The 24,340-nt window shown below is 49.0% G+C and overlaps 6 protein-coding genes across 6 annotated transcripts; 1 reads left to right on the plus strand and 5 right to left on the minus strand.

Moving 5' to 3' along the window:
• Window positions 1-407: 407 nt before the first annotated feature.
• Window positions 408-907, minus strand: F5J12DRAFT_825504 (uncharacterized protein). The gene has a single exon (XM_051745483.1). It carries the CDS (start codon window positions 726-728, stop codon window positions 522-524), a length of 207 nt encoding a protein of 68 aa, XP_051600807.1. The 5' UTR covers window positions 729-907; the 3' UTR covers window positions 408-521.
• On the minus strand, window positions 893-8,327 carry F5J12DRAFT_825506 (uncharacterized protein). The gene is made up of 13 exons (XM_051745484.1): window positions 8,048-8,327; window positions 6,129-7,993; window positions 5,886-6,074; window positions 5,508-5,840; window positions 5,278-5,456; window positions 3,686-5,216; window positions 3,529-3,632; window positions 2,660-3,497; window positions 2,208-2,633; window positions 1,748-2,170; window positions 1,292-1,694; window positions 1,163-1,233; window positions 893-1,109 (listed from the first exon to the last, which is right to left on the minus strand). The coding sequence occupies exons 1-13, from the start codon at window positions 8,256-8,258 to the stop codon at window positions 1,068-1,070; spliced, it is 6,615 nt and encodes a 2,204-aa protein (XP_051600808.1). The 5' UTR covers window positions 8,259-8,327; the 3' UTR covers window positions 893-1,067.
• Window positions 8,328-9,611: 1,284 nt separating this feature from the next.
• On the minus strand, window positions 9,612-9,848 carry F5J12DRAFT_719395 (uncharacterized protein; the record flags this gene model as incomplete). Its single annotated transcript, XM_051741168.1, has 2 exons — window positions 9,612-9,673; window positions 9,749-9,848. Coding segments are annotated over 2 exons (162 nt in total), but the record flags the coding sequence as incomplete, so codon positions are not given.
• Window positions 9,849-10,159: 311 nt separating this feature from the next.
• F5J12DRAFT_935518 (beta-tubulin) lies at window positions 10,160-12,249 on the minus strand (the record flags this gene model as incomplete). Its single annotated transcript, XM_051749617.1, has 9 exons — window positions 10,160-10,514; window positions 10,566-10,915; window positions 10,966-11,129; window positions 11,166-11,409; window positions 11,459-11,607; window positions 11,660-11,740; window positions 11,811-12,074; window positions 12,142-12,157; window positions 12,217-12,249. The coding sequence occupies 9 exons, from the start codon at window positions 12,247-12,249 to the stop codon at window positions 10,460-10,462; spliced, it is 1,356 nt and encodes a 451-aa protein (XP_051600810.1). The 3' UTR covers window positions 10,160-10,459.
• Window positions 12,250-12,942: 693 nt separating this feature from the next.
• On the plus strand, window positions 12,943-16,154 carry F5J12DRAFT_905161 (uncharacterized protein; the record flags this gene model as incomplete). The annotated part of the gene is made up of 16 exons (XM_051748625.1): window positions 12,943-13,050; window positions 13,131-13,212; window positions 13,269-13,324; window positions 13,383-13,460; window positions 13,514-13,553; window positions 13,693-13,824; window positions 13,879-13,957; window positions 14,258-14,259; window positions 14,282-14,413; window positions 14,452-14,659; window positions 14,717-14,882; window positions 14,938-15,071; window positions 15,121-15,229; window positions 15,264-15,299; window positions 15,323-15,386; window positions 16,042-16,154. 16 exons carry the CDS (start codon window positions 12,943-12,945, stop codon window positions 16,152-16,154), a joined length of 1,539 nt encoding a protein of 512 aa, XP_051600811.1.
• Window positions 16,155-16,203: 49 nt separating this feature from the next.
• On the minus strand, window positions 16,204-17,387 carry F5J12DRAFT_719487 (uncharacterized protein; the record flags this gene model as incomplete). The annotated part of the gene is made up of 4 exons (XM_051741172.1): window positions 16,204-16,437; window positions 16,494-17,119; window positions 17,171-17,274; window positions 17,329-17,387. 4 exons carry the CDS (start codon window positions 17,385-17,387, stop codon window positions 16,204-16,206), a joined length of 1,023 nt encoding a protein of 340 aa, XP_051600812.1.
• Window positions 17,388-24,340: the final 6,953 nt, after the last annotated feature.

Genomic DNA, 24,340 nt, shown 5'->3' on the forward strand with positions numbered 1-24,340 from the left:
GGATGCAAGTGCCGAAGGCAACGATCATGAGCGCACATTTTTCGAGTTCCTCGTAGAGATGTGAATTCTTCTGAGGAGACAAAAACACTCGTAGGGTAGGGGAAGTCGCGAGATACGCTACCGTATCTGTGCATTCCCCAAGGTTCGACGTTCGACGCATGACATCGATTGTCATTCGTTACACTGGTGACTAGTACATAGATAGTTGCGATTCCAGGGGGAATTACGATAATGCGCTGTCATTGAAGGCTCCAAAATCTGAGAAACGCTGCAACGGAGTTAAAACTGGTTGGGCGTCCTGGTTAAGCGGAGGGTGAAGTTAAACCACGCCAGTTGCCACATAACTGTTTAAGCACTTACGTAAATGTGTTTTGATAACAAGAGTTGCACCGAGTCCTCCGGGAATGGTTTTGGCCATCGTAGGGAGACTGGCCGATGTGGACCCTGGGCATGTGAATCGGTCCTTGTCAATTGACTCCAGAATCGCCTTGACGACTCTCACTCATATCATTGATGATTGATCAATGCCACGTTACGCACGACCGCACATATACTGCAATCGGTTTACACTCAGGGAGTCCCAAGACAATTAACGGGATCAACGTCGGGGCCATTCGATGTCGTTCTGCGACAGACAGCCACCGTGCTAAGTTATGCAGGCACAGAGGAAATGCATATGCATGCAGTAACATCCCAAGATAACCAGCAACTTGCTCGAAGGACCACATGGGAACCGTTTTGTATTTGGGTACTACATACGTGAATAAATTTTTTGCGTGTCGCGAGATGCTCCCCAATACGTTACAACGGGAGACCGATGCCGTCCTTAAACGAATTATTATGAGAACCACTCAGTGATGGGCCCATCTGAAGTGTTGCGCAGATTGAATCCTTTGGTAATAATGGCTTGAAGAGAAGTCGCTACCGAGCAGTGGCCATGGTATTGTCGTGTATATAACTTGTGATGAGTACATACTGATCGATCTTCATTACCGTGAGTCCTTGTTCATCAAGCATTCCCCCCGCTGACTGCTGTTTACCTAGTAAAAGTGTCCGTATGTCAACCTCTAGAAAGATCCTAAAACACTATATAATAAAGCCATCCGGATCTGCTGACATGTGAATTCAAATCTTCATTAGAGCGGATCAGAGTGGTACGCACGAAAAGCCCATATCGCATCTGACGGAAATAAACCGCGCGACGAGAATCGAAGTCAACCTCGGGATCAATTTCTACATAAGAGTGAGTGATAAGCGCTAGAAATCCGGCGATGCGGAAAATCAAACTTGCCATTGACCCTGGGCAGGGGATGCATGACTATCATATCTTCTTTGGCCCTGGACAACAACGCATGGTCCACCCGATAAGCGTCCTTCACTCTTTGCCAATCAGCCTCGTTCTGGAACCTTTCCCTCTGTACCCGGGTAACATAAAGCACATCGGTATCTGGTAAAACCTCTTCCAGGGACTCTAGCTGTCGGACTGGGATGCCTGCCTTTCGTGCCACTGCGACGACGCTGGCAGGCATGGCCAAGGAGGGCGGCGAGACGAAGTTCAGTCGCACAGAGTAATGGCAAAGAAGCGTTACTAGGCTATGAACGGTGCGCCCATTCTTCAAGTCACCCAGCAGCGTAATTGTGCGGCCATTGACTGTTCCAAGTTCAGAACGTATCGTGTACACATCCAAAAGAGCCTGAAAGTGAAATATTACGCAGTGAGTCGCTCGCATACAATTCTGTGGCTCACTTGAGTTGGGTGTTCCCCGATTCCATCTCCCGCGTTAATCACAGGAACTGGTGAAAACTTCGCCGCTAGTTGGGCGCTGCCTACGTCAGGGTGCCGAACTACAGTTGCATCGGCATAGCAAGAGACTGTCCTAATCGTATCCGCCAGTGTTTCCCCTTTCAGAACCGAAGAAGAGTCGACATTGACTTGGATCACGTCACCACCACAGCGCTTCATAGCCGCGTCGAATGAGGCGCTTGTTCGCGTAGAGGGTTCGTAGAAAAGATTACAGAGAACCTTACCCTTGAGGATGTCCAGCGTTCCACTACGCTCCACCTGTAGGCGCATCTCATGTGCCAACGAAAAGAGATCGTACATGTCCCGTTGGCTAAATTGTTTGACTGAGAGGATATGTCGACGGTGGAATGCCGGGTGGGGGCCATGCTGATAGGGTAGCAGGCAAGGAGGGACCTGTGGGTACCGATACTGCAGCTGCGGAGATCGTCGGAGGATGGCTTGGAAGAGGGTGGGGATGACTTTCGGCACTCTTTGTCGGTAGGTGAACGGGTTCTGGTTTCGCGACAGGGGACGTTACCGCTGGATGTAGGATGACTGCAGCAGAAATGTCCTTGCCACTTGGCGGCGCGGACAACACACCGTCCAAAAATACGGTCTTGCCGTGCATGACCACCCGGTGGAGTGAACCGGCCATGATTTGCTTGTCTAGTGGCGACCAGTGACCATCTCTGGAGGCATACTGGTAGCGGCGCCCGATTACCACCTCGACATGTGTATTCGCCTGTTCGGGCAATCCGAAAATATGTATGGGATTGTCGTGCAAGCGGACCCTCACATCCTCAATCGTAAGACGGCCAGCAGCGACTGCCGAAAGAAGCAAGGGTAGCGCCTCCAGAATTCCGGAACATTCCAGACTGGACGTTCTCCGACCTCAGTCGCAAGGTGGTAAGGAAGAGAGCCCACGGAGAAAGCATCAATGACATCAAGTTTACTCCAGAGGTACTCCTGCTCCTGTGCAGACGGTAGCATGGTCGACTGGGGGTACTGTTCTTGTGTGAAGAACATCGTGTACACCGACACGTCGCAGGTGATCTTGAGCTTCCTTGCCTTGCTTAGGGATATTAAGAGAAGGTCTTCTTTGTTCCTGACGTCAGTGATATGGATATTACGATTGTGGAGACTGGCAAGTAGCAGCAGGGATGCGAGGTTAGAACCCCTAGCATTGGTGACGATCATCTTTTCGGCGACCCACGTAGCAAAATGGGTAGCTGTTGCGGATATTTGGGGCGCAATTATGGGGTCATGGAAGGGTATGAATAGTGCCTTGACCTCAGCTTTACCCTCATCAGTCAGAGATGGGGTATTAGGATCGGTTGTTGCGACGCTAAGTGCATAGTTGCAATAGGCGTGGTTTTCAGCGACGCCTTGCACTCGCTTTAAGGAGGCGTCGTCTATGATCGCCTCGTCTAAACCGTTGGGGAGGATTAGGGACGTGGTGAACCCGCTACTAATTGACGCCTGCGTCGCTTGGATAAGGTCATCTTCCGTAAATCTGGGAACGAATGCAGAGACATTGACGAGGCCTGGTAATGTGTGTGTCGGGTACGAGCTTTTGCAGTCGACGTTCGACACGTCAAGGGGTAGCTTGCGAACCAACGCTTCCACTAAAATCTTGGCACACTTGACGTTGGTAATCAATGGAATGGCAAAGTCAACTGCCATCCTCCTCGTGCGGTACCCTTTACTCAGATAACTGGCGGGACGACGGTAATTGTTTCCTAGACGGCAAATTGATGTACATGTCGATCAAATTATTCGCCAGATGCTGGGTGAGGGAGTACTCCGACTTCGCCATGTCACTGCTGCCTTCTGGAAGTGTCTCCAAATACTGTAGGCTTGATAAGATATTGCTATCGAAGAAAGTTCCAGAGGGAACCTTACCTTGCAAGGTACGTTGTGTTCCGTCAAGAAGTCTGCAGTTCCTGAGGTTGCGAAGATATTGTACCCAGCTGCGCGTAACTTCTGCACGGATGGAAGGATCTCCAGCTTCTCCCGATAGCTGCCAACGGAGAAAAGTATATTCTTTTGCGGAAGGACGATGCCAGTCGATATCAACGCCTTCAGGTAAGCTTCATATTTGTCGCGGCCGAAACAAGCCACCTCGCCGGTCGAAGCCATTTCCACACCGAGCACGGGATCCGCACCAGACAGCCGGCTGAAACTAAATTGCGGGACTTTGACACCGACATAATCGGGTGGAAGACTGGGGTCTGGATAAGAATCAACAGGTATACCAAGTATCACCTTGGTCGCCATCTCGATTGCGTCGATCCCAGTGACTTTTGAGACGAAGGGGAAGGATCGTGCGGCTCGAAGGTTGCATTCGATAACTTTAATTTCATTGTTTTTGGCAATGAACTGAATATTGAAGGGACCAGTAACGTTTAGCGCGTTTGCAATCCTCGCGGTTGCTTCTTCGATTTGTCGGACAGTGGCTGGGTCCAGATCTTGGGGAGGGTGGATTAGAGTAGCGTCACCGGAGTGCACTCCTGCATTTTCCACGTGTTCCGAGATGAACTGCATGACCATTTGGCCATCCTTTGCAACTGCATCCATCTCGATTTCCTTCGCTTGTTCAATGTACTTGGAAATCACGACAGGGTGATCGCGCGAAACAGCGGTGGCCTGAGTCAGGTAGTTCGACAGGTCGTCACCAGTAGATACGACATTCATCGCCGCGCCAGAGAGCACGTACGACGGACGCACGAGCACCGGGTAACCTACGGAATCGCAGAAGGCCAGCGCCTCCTTGAAGCTGGTCAGCTCCTTCCATTTGGGCTGATCCACACCAATTTCGTCCAACAGACGGGAAAATTTGAACCTGTTCTCGGCAGTATCAATCATCTCCGGGGACGTGCCGTATATTTTCACGTTCTGGCGATACAACGGGAGCGCGATGTTGTTCGGCGTTTGTCCACCCATGGACAGTATGACCCCTCTGGACCGTTCGGTCTCGTATATATCGAGTATTGTTTCCAGACTGATGTTCTCAAAGTATAGGCGATCTGCCTCATCGTAGTCGGTGCTGACGGTCTCAGGGTTATAGTTAACCATAATCGTCGGGAGGCCTTGCTCCCGCAAAGTCCTGATGGCCCGCACAGCGCACCAGTCGAATTCGACAGAGGAGCCGATGCGATAAACGCCGGATCCCAGTACCATAATTCCTCGGTCATCGAACGAAATGTCGTGCTCGATGGCATTATACGTGGTGTAGAGGTAGTTCGTGAATGCAGGGAACTCTGCGGCCACCGTATCGATCTGCTTGACGAAAGGAGAGATAAACGCTTCCTGGCGAAGGCGACGGACAGCAAGCTCCGTTGACCCCATGCAGCTGGCGAGAAGCCGGTCGGAAAATCCTAGTTGCTTCGCCCGCAGCAGTGTTTCGCTATCAATCGACGAGATGGTGCGCTGCCTGAGCAGGTTGAAAAAAGGGATCTGAGAAGAAACCGTAAGACAAGTTAAATGTAACCTACATCAAGTCCTTTTCCATTTCATGAATGTTCTGCAGCTTCCAGAGGAACCACTTGTCAATATTGGACATCTGCCAGATCTTTTCAACAGAATATCCCAAATGGAAGGCCGTAGATATTGCGAAAATTCGCTTGTCCGTGGGGTTGCAAAGCTCCTCGTCGATGTCCTCCACATAGTCATTCTGTGAGAAAAGTTCGATGTGAGATGCCCGGAGTTACAAACGTCTTCATACCTTGGCAAAGCCGAGGAACTGGTCATCAATGGCACGAATGGCTTTCTGGATAGTTTCCTCGAAGGTTCTACCGATACTCATGACTTCACCAACACTCTTCATGCTACTGCTCAGCAGTCGGCTAACTCGATTGAACTTCTTGAGATCCCATCGCGGGATCTTGACGACGACATAATCCAGACTGGGTTCAAAGCATGCGCTCGTTACTTTGGTTACGGTATTTTTGATCTCATTGAGAGGCACGCCTAAACCTAGTTTCGCAGCGATGAATGCTAGAGGGTAGCCAGTCGCTTTCGAAGCTAACGCAGACGATCTCGACAGACGCGCGTTGACCTAAACACACATAAGTTTGATGTTGCCCAAAGCGCAGTTACGGACCTCGATGATGCAGTACTCCTTCGAGAATGGATTCAGGGCATATTGAATATTGCATTCGCCTATTACGCCCAGATGTCTGATTACATTGATCGCAGTCGTCCGTAGCATGTTATAATCAGCGTCCGAAAGAGTTTGAGAGGGTGCGACTACAATGGAGTCACCCGTATGAATACCGAGAGGATCGAAGTTCTATCCACCCATCAGTGACGTCCGTGCGCTAACAGCACGTAGGCTAGAACTTACCTCCATATTGCAAACCGTGATGCAGTTGTCCCGACAATCACGAACGACTTCATACTCGATCTCCTTCCACCCTTTCATACTTTTCTCGACCAGCACTTGGGGACTTGTTGCAAACGCTTTGCTGCATAAGGCACGTAACTGATCTTCGTCTTGCGCGAAGCCAGAGCCCAAACCACCTAGCGCATAAGCAGCGCGTACTATGACCGGGAATCCAATTTCACGAGCTGCACCAATTGCTTCTTCTGTCGTAGTCGCGGTGCTCGACTGCGCACAGCGCTCGCCAATATTCTCCATCGCTCGTGCGAATAGCTGCCGATCCTCCGTCGTGATGATGGTTTCAATCGGAGTCCCGAGCACCTTCACGCCGAGCCCAGCGAATTCATCCTTGAGCTTTATGCCGACGTTGAGAGCTGTTTGACCACCGAACGTGACATAAATTCCGTCAGGTTTCTCGTACTTGATAATCTTGCGCACGAAGTCAGGCGTAACAGGCAAGAAATACACCTTGTCGGCAAGGCCCTTGGAGGTTGCGATGGTCGCAATATTCGGATTGAGAAGGATGGTGTATATACCTTCCTCCTTTAGCGCTTTGATTGCTTGAGAACCCGAATAGTCGAATTCACCAGCTTGGCCAATGGAAAGCCCTCCAGATCCCAAGATAAGCACTTTTTGAACGTTGATACGAGGTGACAGCCTATCGTTGTCTTCTTTTCGTCCCCCTGGAAGAGATATCGGTGACAAGGTGTTCGTCGCGATGCAATCGACGATGTTCTGGATGAAAGCGTCAAAAAGGAACTCAGTATCGCGAGGCCCAGGTGTTGACTCGGGATGGAACTGTACGGAGAAAAATGGCTTCGTTTCACAGTATATGCCTTCGTTGCTGCCATCATTCGCATTTTGGAATAGCTCTTTCCAGTCGAATGGTAGAGTTTCAGCATCGACCTGATAGCCGTGATTTTGACTGGTGATGTAGCATCTGCCAGACAAGGCATCTGTGCAAGGTATGTTATGGCCACGGTTACCATACTTCATTTTTGAGGTTTTCGCTCCAGCTGCGAGAGCAAGCAGCTGATGCCCAAGACAGATTCCAAAGACAGGACGATCTGCTTTTTCCAGGGCTTTCTTGAGTCTCTCGACCGTTACGGTGAGCCTAGTTGGGTCGCCAGGACCATTGGAAATGAAAAGCCCGTCATACGGCTCAGCGTCGTTCAGAAAATCGTGATCCCATGGAACGACTTTTAATTCTACCCCACGGGCAGTGATGCATCTGATTTGATTGTACTTCATCCCGACGTCCACTGCTAGCACACGAAGTAGACGCCCAGAGGGGTGTCTGCGCGGTTCCCCGGACGGTGTATACACTCGCGGATGTCTGATTGACACCGCAGTTACTAGGTCATACTGATTTGGATCGCGGAAAGGGATGTCAATGTATTCGTCGCGCCAGGACGAAGGTGGGGACGACGCGCGAGACGCAGGCAGAGACAGAGATTCTGGCAGAAGATATGGTAAACGTCCTCGGGGAGCCTCTGGCTTACGTGCTAATATTTTTGCTAGCATGGAGCCTTGCTCGCGAATCTTTTTGGTGAGGGCACGAGTGTCAATACCGTATATGGCGGGCACATTATTCTCCTTCAGCCAAGCCCCAAGAGAAGAATGTGCCAAAAAATGGCTGTAATCGTCCGTATAAGAACCGACAACCAGCGCCGCGATATGGATTCGTGACGATTCAAATTCGGATGATAGTTCATCTGAAGACGCGGGGCGCTGAGGAACACCGTAATTTCCAATGAGGGGATATGTTAAGACGAGTATTTGACCCTCGTAAGAGGGATCGGTCAAGGACTCCGTGTACCCGACCATACCTAGATGGGCAAATATCGACAACAATGTGTTTTCTGAGGTAGAGACGGACTGACCGGTTTGGAAAACGCATTCTCCAGCAACGCTTACCGCTTCCGCACCGAAACTGATACCGCGATATGCGGTACCGTCGTTCATTTCCAACACTGCATCTTGGGGAGAATCCCCGGATTGCAAAGGCGCGAAGGTAACGGGAGGCGCAGGTTGGCCAGTGACGCGGCCAAGACTGCTGCCGGAACGCGATAAAGGCGGTCGAAAAGTAGACATTAAATCCTTTTTAATTGGCAAGTCGGTCTGTCTTCTTTTCTCTTCACTAAAAACTGGGCAAGGTTTTGGTGAAGAGGAAAGAAGAGAGGAATATCAATCGCAAAACCGAGAAAAAAGATCAATCTTGTTTGTGGTTGTTTGTCTACTCTTGGTCGACGTGTATGACCACGTGATCACAACTTCTTCCAAGTATCGCTGCATCGGACACACATCCGACAACGGATCGGACGTGTGACTACCGTTCCTGGGTAGCGTCTGAACACAGACATGGCTTGTCATGTTGAAGCAGCCGAACTATACCTATTCGAGTAGCCTGTGCCCATGCCCGGCCTCGAAGACGGCTCTGGCAACGCACAGGCTTTTATCGCCGTTTCAAGCGTGAAACCGGCGTACCTCTCAAGGTACATATGTCCCTTGTTTGATCCGCCACGGATTAATTGTTCACACTCATCTGGTTGTCGCTGAACCAATTCGGCCAGACTGCCAGTGCCTCGAGTACATTTGCCATACGTACTTGCCGAGAAATCGAGGATTCGAGTCTTTTGAGTCAAAGATACACACCCACGATTTGTCGCTAAGTATGTGGTAAGTCAGGACCAACTGTTGGCGCTCGACATCCGGTACCCCCAACGCCGCGGAGGTAACAAAGTCCTCACAAGTCCTATGTACGCCGTACCGACTCAGCGAACGAGTGCGATCGTACTGATCACCGTATGGAGGTGGGAGGTTTTCGTTTTCGCGCTGGATGACGTCAATCGCCATAAACGCAGTGGCCTTCCTTAACTTTTCTAAAGACGTCCTCTCCTCTTGGGTTGAGGAGCAGTATCCCAGTGAAAGGTTTGGCTATTTTTACGGTCGCCAGGGAATCTGACGATGATGTTCTGTCCAGAAATTCTTGTTTGTGCCTAAGTAAGTGCCGTCGGCCAAACCCAGGAGGTGAGAAGGAAATCTCCGCAGCGTCACGCATGGTACAAAAGGTATTCCTGTAGTCTACATATCTAAGTTGTGGTCAATTCTTAGGCCCACTGATTCGCACCCGAGGGTACTAGGTACGAATCAGTCCCAGGCCGATTACGGTACTCGAATACAGTATCATGATTTGACCTCGAGTTGAGGTGCTTCACGATGCGAAGTATGACTACTGCGATCAGATACACTGCAGATAATTCCAAAATTTTTGTGCGTGCTTGGAGAGCATGTCTATCACATTCTGAGTTGTAGGATTTTATCGGGCCCCGGAATAACCCATCTTCACATCCCGGAGCCCCCTTTTCAAACATTCCTGCACTCGGATCAATCCTCCGCCTAACCAAACTGACCGATAGCGGTCGACAGTATATATATAAAATCCACTTACCCACAGCATAAGCACCCTGTGATACAATTGGCCAGGCCAGTGAAGAAATTTGCTATAGCTGAGACCAGCAAAAAGGGTTCACGAAGCAAATGAGGTTTATGTAGATGCATTGAAAACGAACTTGAATGCTGACCAGCGACGATACATTCGAGGCAACCTGCTATAGCGCTGATGACCGTCATGACAGCATCTGCTATGCAGGCAAATATGCCCGTAATACATGAGATGATGATCCTACGCAGGGTTGTGAGCCGTACACGCTGTATGATTCGATATAACGTACCCCATCGCGTTTCAAACGCAGCCTCCAAGGTATCTTCCCACAACCGGCGACTTAATAGCTCGAGTTCTAAGTGCAGCGGCTGATGCGAGTCTACTTTATACCATCGTATCGCCAGTGACGTCGCACTCTGACGCGTTTATCCAAGCCCCACTCATTACTGCGAAGATCGGACCACACCAGTAGAATGCAGCGGATCTAAAGCTGGCATCCACGCACCACAGTGTAATGATATCATACGCGTAGTATCTGCTCCTGGAGGATTGCCTGCGGAGCAAAGCGATACTGGACAGTACTGAAAACGTTCTGTAACTTGTGTTGTTTTGTGTTGAAAATCACACGGGATTTGTCGGGTATACTTCAGTTTCCGATTGTAGTTCATCCCTTGTGGTAATAGAGAATGAAGGAAAAAAACGCGTGATATCTGCTAGCTAGGGTAACGTTGAAGGACGTGAATTAAAAGACAGTCGAGGCATTGGACACGAAAACACCAATATAATGAATACCTAAAGTTTTCGTCGGGAAAGAGAAATCAATCATGAGGCACATCGGTGCTTTTAGTGTCTACTCTGCCTCTTCGTGTTGCACCTCCTCTTCGTATTCACCCTCCTCCTCGACTCTGTTTACGGAATCAGACAATTCGTCAGCTCAAGAGAAACCATACGCTTACGTTGCATCTTGGTATTGCTGGTATTCGGCAATCAAGTCCTGCATGTTCGACTCGGCCTCAGTGAATTCCATTTCGTCCATACCCTCCTGTGTGTACCAGTGCAAGAAGGCCTTGCGCTTGAACATGGCCGTGAAGTGGTCACTGACACGCTTGAAGAGTTCTTGGATGGCGGTCGAGTTACCGAGGAAGGTAACTGCCATCTTGACGCCACGGGGAGGAATGTCACACTGGGCAGAGAGGACGTTGTTGGGGATCCACTCGACGAAGTAAGCAGAATTCTTGTTCTGCACGTTCTGCATCTGCTCCTCGACCTCCTTCATCGAGACTTTACCACGGAACACAGCAGCGACCTGCAACACAATTATTGCATGATAAATGATCAGGTCAACGCCGTTCTTACCGTAAGGTAGCGACCGTGTCTTGGGTCGGAGGCAGCCATCATGTTCTTGGCATCGAACATTTGTTGTGTCAATTCCGGAACAGTGACAGCGCGATATTGCTGACTGCCTCGAGCAGTCAAAGGCGCAAAACCAGTCATAAAGAAGTGGAGACGGGGGAAAGGAACTACAAGAGGTAATCAATAACCAGAATTATACGAACGCAAAGAAGACATGCCCATGTTGACAGCGAGTTTCCGCAGGTCAGAGTTCAGCTGACCGGGGAAGCGCAGACATGTTGTAATGCCGGACATAACGAAGGAAACAAGGTGGTTGAGGTCTCCATACGTTGGGGTCGAAAGCTTGAGTGTCCTGAAGCAGATGTCGTAAAGGGCCTCGTTATCAATGCAGAAGGTTTCGTCGGAGTTCTCTACTAGTTGGTGGACCGAAAGAGTAGCATTGTATGGCTAGGGTGGCATTGTCGTAGGAGTCACACATAAAAATGAAACTTCGTACCTCAACAACGGTGTCCGACACAGCCGGACTTGGGACCACGGAGTACGTGCACATCATGCGATCAGGGTACTCTTCCCTGATCTTGGACATAAGCAGGGTTCCCATTCCAGCACCGGTACCACCACCAAGCGAATGGGTAATTTGGAAACCTGCAGAAAAAACTTGAGATTGATCCATCGCCATCAAGAGTTCTTAACACACCTTGGAGACAGTCGGTACCCTCAGCTTCCTTGCGAACGACATCCAACACCGAGTCGACTAACTCAGCTCCCTCCGTGTAGTCTGGGGGTGACATATGAGCATCCAACGAAGAAATGGATGAGATATCCTAAGATAGAACAACAGTACTCACGTCCTTTCGCCCAGTTGTTGCCAGCACCGCTCTGACCAAAGATGAAGTTGTCGGGGCGGAAAAGGCCACCAAGAGGACCAGAGCGAACGGAGTCCATGGTGCCGGGCTCGAGGTCGACAAGGACGGCACGGGGAACGTACTTGTTTGAGCCGATCTCATTGTAGTAGACCGAAATACGTTCGAGCTGCATGTCATTATCCCCTTTATAGAGACCATCGCGCTGGATGCCGTGCTCGTCGGAAACCACCTCCCAGAACTTGGCACCTATATGATCGCAGGATCGATGAGTATCGACATGTTTTTTTTTCTCACTGAGTGGCTGGATCCGTACCGATTTGGTTACCACACTGTGGGTAGAGAAAAATTGTGAGCGATCATGGTGAAACGAAGCGACGTGTTGTCCTACCTGGCCGGTCTGAATGTGCACGATTTCACGCATGCTGAAGAGGAGAATCAGTATGTGTTGAACGCGAACGGCAGAAATAAGTTTGAAAGGGAAAACGCGAGCGAGTCGCGCTGCACGCCCTGTACACGTATCCCGACGCGACAACAGTAGTGAACGACTAGCAAGACACGTACGCTGGGGATTAGAAAACAAAAAAGAGAAGTCGTTACAGTGATGGACGTTTGGACACGAAGGTGGTCAAAAACGAGGACAGGCAAGTCGGGTCAAGGGTTGTCCGCTTAGTTTTCAAGCGGCGACAGAAACCAGTGTGGCACCAGACTCATGTGTTTATGCAACCTCTGCCTCGAGGCACCTGGAAGCGAGCGGGAGTAAAATATCGACAAGCCGTGAATCCGTTATCAACCTGCCAGGTCTCGTACGGGCTGCGATGTGGATCACGGCAACTCAAGGACACAGTCTGTGTGAGGTAAATGAACGCGTCCTGCTCGTTTAGCCAAGAGTAATCTGATTGGTGGGGAACCTCATGTCAGCCTTGAGGTATTAATCCCACAACAGAATAGCCACTTGTCTTGGCACACATAGCCCAATGATCTGACAGGGGGCGCAAGCCCTGCAGATAACTGAGCGCTGAACCATGTAGCGGTTGGTACTTAAGTTTAGTGGGTACCGGCGCCCCCACCTCGATTGGCACCCACTCACCCTTTGGTACGTCTCTATACCCTCGCCATGAACGACAGCGCCAACGAGGCAGCACCACGACCTCCCCGATTCAGGAACTCCACAATACACGAGATACCCTCACCGGGAATCCAGTCCCAGAGACCCCCGCGTTATGTGAGCAAATATGTCGCCAGTGAACCGTTGGAGTCCAACGTAGCATCGTGACTCAGGAACCCTTCATCATCAGAACATAGGTCATCACTCTGGTGGTGGCATGCATGATCGGGTTAGGAATCGCTATTGAAGTCGCCCTCCATATATCTCGCACCCAGAATGGTCCGTTCGACGTCAGACGGTGCACAGCGCCAAGTTTTCACAGTACATGTTTTCAGGATTTTATGTTCCCGAGAAGAACGTCTTCAGTTTCGCCTCCACGCAATTCTTGACGGTACAGTACCCACCACCAGTATTCGCATAGTGATTGTTCATGTTCAGCCCGTTTTCAGTCATTCTTCCCGACATTGCTAGTCGTTCCCCTCGCATTTTTTTGGTCCATCGCCGACTGGATGCTCCGCTGGTATCAGGTAACTCGTATTGTTAAAGGTACTATCGGCAAGTTCTACTCACACATCGCCAGCCGTATATAACTCTTGCCGAGGGCAGTGCACCTGCTTCGCGTAGCATCCTCTTAGACTATGTATGAGTACCTCATTCAGAATGGTGGAGAACGCTGACATCTCATCTCCCTGATCGCACTCAGGTATGCACGTTCCATTCATTGACGTGCCCTGCTGACGTCTACTGGTAGCCAAATAGCCGTGCTTTTTTACTCGTTCAAATACAAACACTATCTCGTTTACATCTCGACAGTTACAGCACTCATCGTTACTCTGCTGCAACCCCTTGCAGGTTCGCTCTTGGAGGTCCAACAGGTGCCCCACTCCGTGGGTCAGTCGTGTTTTGAATGCAAGGGAACGTTTTATTTATAGGTGCCCTATCTAGTGTCTACGGCAATTAGCACGAGAGCAGTAGCACTCTCCCCTGATGTCACCCAGCTGGATGCATACTTAGCGTCTGCAGGGTGAGCGTTGCAAATTAGAAACCGAATATGCACTAACACACTACTATCCAGTATGCTGACGCAGCAGGTGAGCCCATGTCGCTCGAAGGGTCCGTACGGAACTAAGATACACCAGTTTATGGTAACCTCGGTGATCCTTCCTATGTCCTACGGCGTATGGACTGCGGCCCTTTTTGAAGTGAGTGTTTCCCCGATCCTAGTCGATATACTTTGTTTGCCAACATTTTACGTTCCAGCCAGCACCCGGCGTATCCTCCCAAGCGGGACGCTTGTAGTGAAACACGACTGGTCTACAGACAGAGGTCAACTGCAATCAATCCTGAGTCACTAAACTTAACCTCTTCGGGCAGACAACTACTCCGCTCAAGTCGCCTTCCCCAACGCGTGCTTTGCTAACTTCTCCTTCGGAACTGCTGGACGGGAGCCAGCAGTATAGTGTCATCAATGCTAGCAGCTGTGCATCCCGCCGGTCAGGAAATTTCATTTCAACCCAGTTGTCTTTTGGTATTACTTGCAAGATACGTCTGCTACCAACGACCCACAAGTTTCGGCCATCTTTTGTCAGCCCTCAATGAGAGTCTTCACTATGTCGACATCTATGAACCTGGGTAATGGCACGTTGGGTGACTGTACGATACTGCAGAACTTCACGGAACCAAACAATGTCACGGGAGACCCGCTGAATAGCCAAATCTTCAACGGGTAGGCGACGTCTTTCACGCCACCCCCAGTCACCGTTTGTTAATGGTCTTTGAACAGGGTTGTGTTTGACGAACCCAGTAATATCTACGTCGCGGCAAGAGCCATCGCTATCAACTCCGGCTTGCCAGGAACCGTATACAAATATGCGCCACAGCAGCCCAACGGTATCCAATCGGTGTTCGATGACCCTTACGGGTGGCTTAACGCAACGTCGAAGATCTACGTGAGCTTAGTTTTCTGTTCTAGCTAGAACCTCGGTAGCTGATGCACTTGACAAGACGCAACACCTTGCGGTGGCCGCGCAAGCTAATTACTTTGGCCAGACCAACACAACGATTCCAGCACTGTTAATAACGGACGCCCCGAGGTTGTTTGTAGAGTGCGTCCCGTCTTCTGCCTTAGCTACGTTCACGTGCTCACGCATCCTCCTCATACAGAGCCCTACCTGCACACCTACTCAGCTCGCTCATGTTCTTGATTGGTATAGCTGGACTGATCGTCCACTTGCTACATGCAAGGTCGCGCCGTAAACTCTGGCTAACGAGTCCCCCGGGCTCGATCGCATCCATCGTTTCGCTAACATCGCGATCCTGGTTACGGCGAGCTGCTGCTGCCTTACGACGATGAATCCCGGAATGCGGTCCTAGACTCAGTGGCTTGAAGTTTCACCTGGACCAGCGTACGGGTGCTATCGTCGCTGAGGAGGGCCGCGGATTTGACGCCAGCGGTGACAAGGCGTCCCTGCTCGGGCACGAAGAAGTGTTTAGAAGCCCCATGTTCTGAGGGGATAGTTCCTTGCGCTTGTCAAGATGTCCTTTCAAAGACAAGGACTGACCATGATATACGTCCGATACCGAAGATCGGTCACCAAGTACATTAATGTACACCCATAGTTAACGTACACCACAATACTCTCGTTCCTTACCAATCATCATCTGAAAAGTCATCTATTGCACGAGCGACAGCGGGCGGTGCTGATTCCAAGTCGTTCGGATCGCATTCGCCGAAATCATTAGGGTCCTCCTCCTCGTCGATATCGTTTCGGGCTTCTTGCTTCGGAGCTGGTCCAGGCAATAGTTCCGCACAGGGTGCTTCACCTTCCGCACGATGGCTGCGTTGTTCGTCGATGGCAGCACCCTCAGCCATGGATTTCCACATCCGAAGTTGCAGGCTACAATCCTTGATGATGATTTTCCTCGAATCCTGGGAGGAAGGACTCACAGGCTGTCGTCGCCACCACACGTGCGAGTATCAGTTTGAATGCGTAAAATTTTCGCGGTCTCCGGTGGTGTTTCGGGTGATTTGGACTCCATCAAAGCATAGAACATTTTTTGTATGTCAACAACGTATGCAGTGGGGTGTTTGAGTGCGCCATGACGGAGGCTGGACTGTACTCCCCGATCTTGGGATTCCGTTGGACGAGAGTAATCCTGACGATAGGCTGATTCAGGCCCTCTCTGAGACGAACACGAGCGGGAATGACGCTGCATCTTGACGAAGGTTTTATAAGTTGCTGACACGCGCGGGAAAACGTAAATGGCGTTTTATGGACACACCTTGTCCCCAGTGGGATTGAGAGGAAGTAAACCGGACAGGCCTGACTCAAAGGAATCAATATCAATGCCAGCACGACCCAAAATGCTTCGAGTCATCTCTTCATCGTGACACAGCACGATCAACGGCATTCCGCTCTTCTGCGCATCGTGGTCGAACAGAGTGCGCAATCTCTGAGGTAATTCAGGTTTGGTAATCTCCTCTACTTTCGAATGATTTGGCAACTGCGATTCACGTTAAGCGGATGCCCGTGAAGATAAACGAGGCTTGTTTACGTTACCTTGGAGTGCGGATTCTTTGCTGCTTGTTTCAATTTGAGATGCAGTGTGGTCCCCGTAAGAGTATCAAAGAAACTGGGGAAATGGGCATCCGTGATACCCACCTCAATCAAGTTCGGATTCTGCAAACGCTCGTCTCTGCGCCGTTTGTCGACAGACCATTGCACGAAGACAATCGAGATAACTCGCACGCCTGCCAACCAAGTTGGTGGTGATAGAGCGAACTTCTCTGGCATAATCAGTTTGGCCAAGAGGTGGTAAAGCATGCTACAGAAAAAATAATGTAACCACCGAATACGATCTAATTGCGAACGTAATTTATCATACCGCTGTTGCTCGACATAAGCACGGTAGTGCACTGAGATCGGCCCAGCGACGTAGCCGCGATTGGCTTGGCTATTGTCTTTGGGTTCCTCTGTCTCTCGCCGATTCTTGTTTCTCGGTCTTTGTTTGTACGTGACCAGCTTCGACGACAACTCTGCTTCTGTACGAAAATAGATAGGAGACAACGAGAGGAAATCGGATGATCGCCAGGACCTCCTCGGTATGCTCAGCCTGTGTTTTTGGGTAAACGAATGCATTTGCTCCGTGGAAAGCAAGACGTAGGAGGCGCCAGAAGGCAATATGCCTTGGGCGAATCAGAACAACGTTCGATGAAACGGCGTCCCACCGATCATACCTAAGACTAGTTCAAGGGGCGCATCCGAACCTCCAGGTCTAAAATATTTGGAGCGTTCAGACGCGAGCGCACGGATCATGGGTTTGTCGTCGTATTGTTTAAACCTGGAACTCGTAGATGCATATACAGAAGTAGAATCGAACAGCACACCCACACACCATCCATTCGAATGGGCCCGAAAGCCTGATACTTGGTAGAAGTCGGTTTGTATAGTCATAATTAAGAGATTGAAGAGCGTTTTGAGGCGTGGTAGTACACAACGGTGGGTGGGTGCAGCGAGGGCCCCTGGTTTTAATATTCGCGTACTCCCATCTATCACGTGACGCAGGTTTTTGCATCTGCAAAATTACCCGAGGGGATGAGCAGCGTATGGATGCCTCCGTTTGGTAAGGTCTTAAAACTGTGTAGCCGGTATTATGGCATGCACTGGTGCAGTCTGGTTGCCATCTTATCAAGGTTCCGACGAAATTATCTGAGATTATCAGCCTTTACTAGTAGTCGAGATTATCAACTCAAATACACCATCAATCAGGAAATTGTATTCTACGAGGCTGGGTCAACATAATGTGTGAGTAGTTCTTGTCCATGCCGAATGATGTCTAAGGTAAGTTTCTCGAAGTGTGTTGACAGATCTGGATCCCCCCTTACAGTCTGAATGCACTGCTGTGCATCAAGGTAGTGCGGTTCGTAGACTGTCCACCTCAAACTCTGGTTCTCAACCCCTTTTGAGAGCAACAAGAGCCCATTGGATGATGGTGACAGTGAATGTGATAAGACAATCAATATTTCTTGTATTGGGTGGGATAGCATTTGATAGCTTCCCTTGGGGAGAGTAGATCAGTCTCGTGGATTATTGTACTCACAGCAGGGTGGTGGAAAGTGGCACACAATGTTTGCCCTGTTGGAAGCTATATCCAAGGTCAGTGCTGCAATGAATTCCCAATTGGTTGAGTGAGGTATACTGTGATCGTGGCATCTGTGAAAGTCCACTTGTCAAGGAGCTGGTCAATTGCTGGGCACCAGACTGTGCCAATTGGACACTGCACATCGAATTGGAATCCTCAGGCTGTAAGCATCCTTGATCATGATCCAGGCAACAGTCTTGAATGTTGTTGTAACTTCGTTCAGAGTGTGTTTAGCAGCAGCACAAAATTTATCTTTGTTGTGTTTGTTCTCAAGCCAGATACCTGCAATATGATGCGAATTTAGACTTGTTAACCACTAATAAAGAAAGGAATTTATGACTTGAGTTGTTGAGAAACCTTCCTGCGAGCTCCACAGCTAGCTGCTCGATGAACTCTGCATCGGCACCTGACCACAGTGGCTGCATCATAACAAAGTAACAGCGGATATGGCTTCAGGCCTCCTCCTTCATGTTTTTGATGGCAAACTCAGGGATTGTGTTGCTTCCTGATGGTGGGAGCTTGGGTTGCAACAGGCACAGTCATCACATGTGGTAGGAGGATTAGTGGCTAGCATTAGAACTTGGACTGGGGGTAAACAGACAGGTTGTGATGCCTTAGCTGCCTTCTGAGCAGCTCACCATGTATCTGGTACAATACAAATACTGATCAAACACCTCCCCTCTGGTAGCCTCTCCAGGGTGGCTCAACCTAATTGGAACATGAGTAGCTACATAGTCATTTGTAGTTAAGGACATGTCATGTGGCACAGATAGTTCACCAGAGAATAGAAGGTTGGGGTGATGTGGGTGTTCGGTATGCTGTCAGAGCTCATGGAAATCCATGATGGACCAGGATTGCATAGTGGATGAAGTGGGTGTAAGTTGATGGAATTGCTGCCAGGGCATGATTGTCAAGACATGGCCATGTCATGCCTGAGGGGCTTGGATGTTGTTGGCTGATTGTAACCACATTGCCCATCGCATTATGTTCCTGTAGTCAATGTCTGTGAGCTAGTGTTTGAATACATAAACAATATGATTACTTGCCCTATTGTCAAATCCTGCATCGGTTGGGAAATTGGGAAAGGGGATCGAGAATCCATAGCCTTGGCTGCTTGAGGGGCCTGAGTGAGATTGGGTGATCATAACCTCATCACCCATCACACTATAGTCCTGTAGTCGAATGTTTGTCAGTTTGGGTTCAATACATATCCAGTTACTTGCCCAGTTATCAAATCCTGTGTTTGTTGGGAGATCAGAGACAGGGAAGGGGAAGGGGAAATGATGACTTTGGTCACTTGAGGGGCCTGAGAGAGGTTGGCGAAACATCGTTCCATTGCCCATCGCACTACACCCCTGTAGTCGATGCATGTTAGTGAGGATTTGCTATGTATTAGATTACTTGCCCCACTGTCAAATCCTGGATCCATAGGATGGTGGCAGAGAGGGTAGGGGAGGGAGAGATTCAGTAGGCTGTGGCAATCACAAGGGTTGACTGATATAACCAGATGAAATGCATGCAACAATACAATTCAAAAAGCAAATACACAGGAACAGCTTTGAACAGGTAAACAACAGAGCTGCAGCCAGCAGTCAGTTACTATATATATATATAATGCATGAGACTCACCTACTGCTCATTTCCACCTCAGATCATCGATAATCATGTGCTATCTACAGGGCTCAACCCTCATCCTCACTGTCATCCACCTCTGATCTTGCAGATCTGTCACTGGCCTCACAGTCTGATGGGCCCTCCACCTTGTCTGAAGAATGAAGATGGCCCTGCACTTCCTCTTCAAGTTGATTGAGTTGCATATCCACAGTATCCAAGGTCATGACCTCTTCGTTGTACACCTCATGGTTGAAGGCTATGAGACTTTTGACATTGTCCATTTCCACTGCACATTCTAGATTCACCTCACCAGCTTTGCCTGCCAAAGAATCACTGTAATCCTTTTGGTCTTCTTTGCAGATATGCTTCATAAGCCTGCCATAGTGTTCAGCTTCCTTGAGTTCCCAAGCTGAGGCCAGTGCTTGATAACATCTAGTCTCTGTTACGCTTCCGTCAGGGGTCTTTCCTTTTTCAACTCTTTGCGGTCATGTGCGTCACATGCCTTGTCGCATCCCTAATAATCATTGCCATCCTAGGGGCTTGAATGCTCCAGGGAACGTTCGGATCTCCTGCTGTCACAGTATTTCCAATACTGATCGAGACCGCATTGCCACTGTGATCCGGTATTCCACTGCCCTCTCTGATGGACGACTTGTTTACTTCTTGCTTTTATGACTTGTTTATGTTGCCTAGATGTTGTACTATAGCTCTGGTGTCAGGCTCCTCACTGCACATTGATTGCACCAGCCGGTACAGCCTTCGTCTCCCTGCCTACCCTCATCTTTGACACCATATGACTCCTTTCTATTTCATTGATGAACTTGTTGATTACTGCAGATACACGTTGCGACGCATCCATCATGACTAGTACAGTACTCATACTTAGGAGTATATAATCCTATGTACCTCTACCTGTATCTGCAGTTTTTCGATAGCTTGCAACTGAGCTTCATCCCTTTGATCTAATCCTTGTTCTCTCTCTGTGCAAACAACCTTAGGGACTTGCCAGCAGACAGAACCTCTGCCAGATTACTTCGATAACTCAGCCATAGGGGTTACGACAAGTTTGGCCCGTAGACTCCCACCTCACGTGCTTCATGCCTATTCCATTTGAAGAAGTCACCATGCTCTGGGCATAACAAAATTGAAAAACTCCACGCAGCTTTCGGGACTCGTCAACCTCTTCACGAAAAGTCTACTTATCCCTTCGGTTACTGAACTTCAACAAACTGAACTCCATCTCCGAGGCTCGTTGGTTTCCCTCAGTGTAAAGACTAACTTGCCTTTTCTTCTTACTCTTGCCTCTCAACTCGGATCCCATGAACCGATAACAAAATTGAGAAGCACCCCTCTACCCTCAATCAAGTTCACCACTCTACAGGCAGCCATTAGGCTTTAATAGATCGCCTCCCTAGAGTGTAGCGCTCGTGTCTCCCTACACTGTAAAGTCACTCGTGCACCACCTCTCTACACTGACAGGTTTCTTTCGAGAAATAAATCCTCCCTCAGCCTTCATTATCACTTCTCAGTTAAAGTGTCTAACCCTCAGAAGTTGAGACCTCCAGTCCCTCCCTGATCTATGCTGTTAGGACTTGGAAGGAACCCGCCTTTACCCCCATTACCAGGAAGACTAGGGCCATCAGCCACAGCTAGTAATCCTCGGTTATCATATCTGTCCTGTTTTAGGGAATCGGAAGTCACGCTTAGTTCAGAAGAAGAAGACGATCAGAAGTCCGATACTTCTTTTGGATCAGTCCTCAAGGAAGAACAAGAAGCACTGCAAATTACCTGTTATGTCCATGACACTTGGTCACAGAGAATCAGCCCCTGAGATGCCACCGAAGGTTTTCTCCGAAGTGGAGCTGAAGGAAAGGTTGGAAGAATAGAGGTGCTCTTTGGCGGAAGACTGGTGCAAGATAGCTGGTGGACAGTCAAGCGACCCTTTTCCAACAGGAACACCTATGGACTCAGGCTCTACGAGCTTGGTACGCCAGGAACTATGGAAAGGTAATTCCCCCAGAGGACCCCATTGGTGGGCCCAGTAAGGGTAAGGCCCCAGTAGATCCCGATGACTCAGTATGATGTCTGCCCACCCAATGGAGGTAGGGAGTTTAATGTCGGGTGCATCCTGGAGAATATGATGGAAGCCACAATGGGCTTCAGACTTGGATCATGCAAGTCGAAGGATACTTGAACCTAAACAAGCATGTCTACAACACAGAGTCACTCAAGATCTTGTTTCGCCCTCACCTATATGACCAAAGGAGCTGCTGTTTCCTTCGCTGAAAACTACCAAAACAAAAATAAGCTTCTCGACGGAACTATCTGGTACTCCGACACCTTCCAGTGATTCAGTCGAATGTCTCAAAGCTACTTTTGAGTCTGGAGATCAAACAGCGCTAGCAATCCTTCATCTCTCTGACATCTCTCAAGGCAAACTGAGAACTTGAGTCATACATCGCTGAGTTTATGGGGCTCGTTAATAAGGCTCAATTAAAGGAAGAGTTGTGTGAAGCAGGGATCTTCTTGGAACAGGATTGAACAAAGAATATCGCAATTGGGTTCTCAATTCTGGACATGCCCCCTCCACCATAATCGAGTGGATCCAGTGCACAGGAGAAGCGCGAACCACGATCGCTACCAAACATATCCTTGAAGGGAAGGAATCTCGGTATGAATGCAAATTCATTCATTACCGCGGAGGTTCCAGAGATCCAGATGCAATGGACGTTGACAAATGAAAGCAGAACGTTAGACGTTCCAACTCCAAAATTACTTGCTTCAAATGTGGAGCAAAGGGTCACTACAAGTGTGACTGCAAATCAACCAAGCCTAAAATACCTCCTGGTATCAGGGTCGTTCTTTCCAAAGACAGAATGAAGACAGCTTATATGGGAGATCGGTTGGCAACAACCGAGGAAATGAAGGCTTATGGGTTGAATTTTTAAATGGGACCGCCGATACTCCTAAGGCAGGTCCTGCTTCTATATTGTCTGCCAACTGTACTTCTATAGATGATGAATCCTCTATGCGAGTTGGATCTCCTCTTGGAAGGGCTTGGTTGCCAGATTATATGGCAGGAGTAATGGTTTGCGTCGACTTGGGTGCAGAAGTTTCACTCATCTCGGAGCGAATTGTTCAAAAGTTGTGGATCCCTTTGTATTGGGTCAAGAGCAAGTTCAAGACAACCTCATTCACCAGAAAAGATGTCGAATGGGTAACCAGGAAAGTCTCGATTTGGCTAATCATCAAAAATCGCATCATTCACATCAAGTGTTACATTGGTCCCTTGGTCGGGAAAGAGCATATCCTTCTGGGAATGCCCTTCCTCCACCAGTTCAAGCCAAGAATGGACTGGGAGCATAACAAGATTACTTGTTGGGATGATGGGTTTGTACCGAACTGAGCTGATGACGTTTATATTAAAGAACAGGTCCCCTCCTATGAAGGTTATGCCATCAAATTTAATGAAGATGGTTCTGTGAAGGAACTGGTGAGTAGTATTAACAAAACTACTCTTTCCACAGAACTCGAGGCTGCCTTATCCTCGACTAAGGAGGAAGTTTTACTTCTGAAGGAGTATCAAGAATTTGCCGAAGTCTTCTCAGAAGAGGACATTCTGTTGCCGCATCATCGCCCTGGGCTCGACCATGAAACCAGGCTATGGGACGATTTCAAACCAAAGAAAGCGATGGTGTACCCCATGTCCCCAGACAAACTCAAGGTTCTAGATGAATTTCTTGAAGAAAATTTAAAGTGCAAAAAGATTCGACCCTCGACATTGCCACAAGCAGTGCCAGTGTTCTTTGTCGCTAAAAAGGATGGAAAGAAGTGGTTGATTCAAGATTACCGCTATCTCAATTCATTCACTATCCCAGATGCGCACCCGCTGCCAAATGCACAGGCATTATTCGATGAACTCGTTGAATCCAAGTATTATGCCAAGTTCGACATCTGTTGGGGATTTACTAACCTACAGGTCAAGGAAGGAGATGAATGGAAAGGGGTGTTTATAATGCCAAGAGGGTTGTTTGAACCCACAGTAATGTTCTTTGGGCAGTGTAACTCACCCCCTTCCTTTCAAAGATATATGGATCAAACTTTCGCACGTCAACGTGGAAAGCAGGTCAGATATATGGACGACGTAGCAATTCACGCTAAAACAAGAGAAGAACTCAGGATTTGCATTCACAAATTCCTACTAATTTGCAAAGCAGAAGGCCTTCACTTGAAGATCAGTAAATGCATCTTTGAGGCTGAAGAAATTGAATTCCTGGGAATGATTATAGGAAAAGGGCATATGGAGACTTTGCCGACGAAGACTGATGCCATCAGTACTTGGGAAGCTCCTGACAACTTAACAGGGCTTCGTCATTTCCTCAGGTTCTGCAACTTCTATCACAAGTTTATCCCCTCCTTCTCAAGTATCGCTCGTCCCCTCCATGATCTAACCAAGAAAGGGGTCTCGTATCAATGGACCAAGGAACACGATTCCGCATTCCAGAAATTAAAGTCTTTGTTATGCTCAGCTCCAGTCCTCACTATCCCTGACTTCTCGAAGCCCTTTGCACTGTTTATGGATGCTTCGAAGCTTGGAACTGGCATGGTCCTCGCCCAGAAGGGATCGGATGACGAGTGGCACCCCTGTTCT

The sequence above is a fragment of the Pisolithus orientalis genome, assembly GCF_024613125.1.
Source record: "Pisolithus orientalis strain OTSU chromosome Unknown F5J12scaffold_11, whole genome shotgun sequence".
In the NCBI taxonomy this organism is placed as follows: domain Eukaryota; kingdom Fungi; phylum Basidiomycota; class Agaricomycetes; order Boletales; family Pisolithaceae; genus Pisolithus; species Pisolithus orientalis.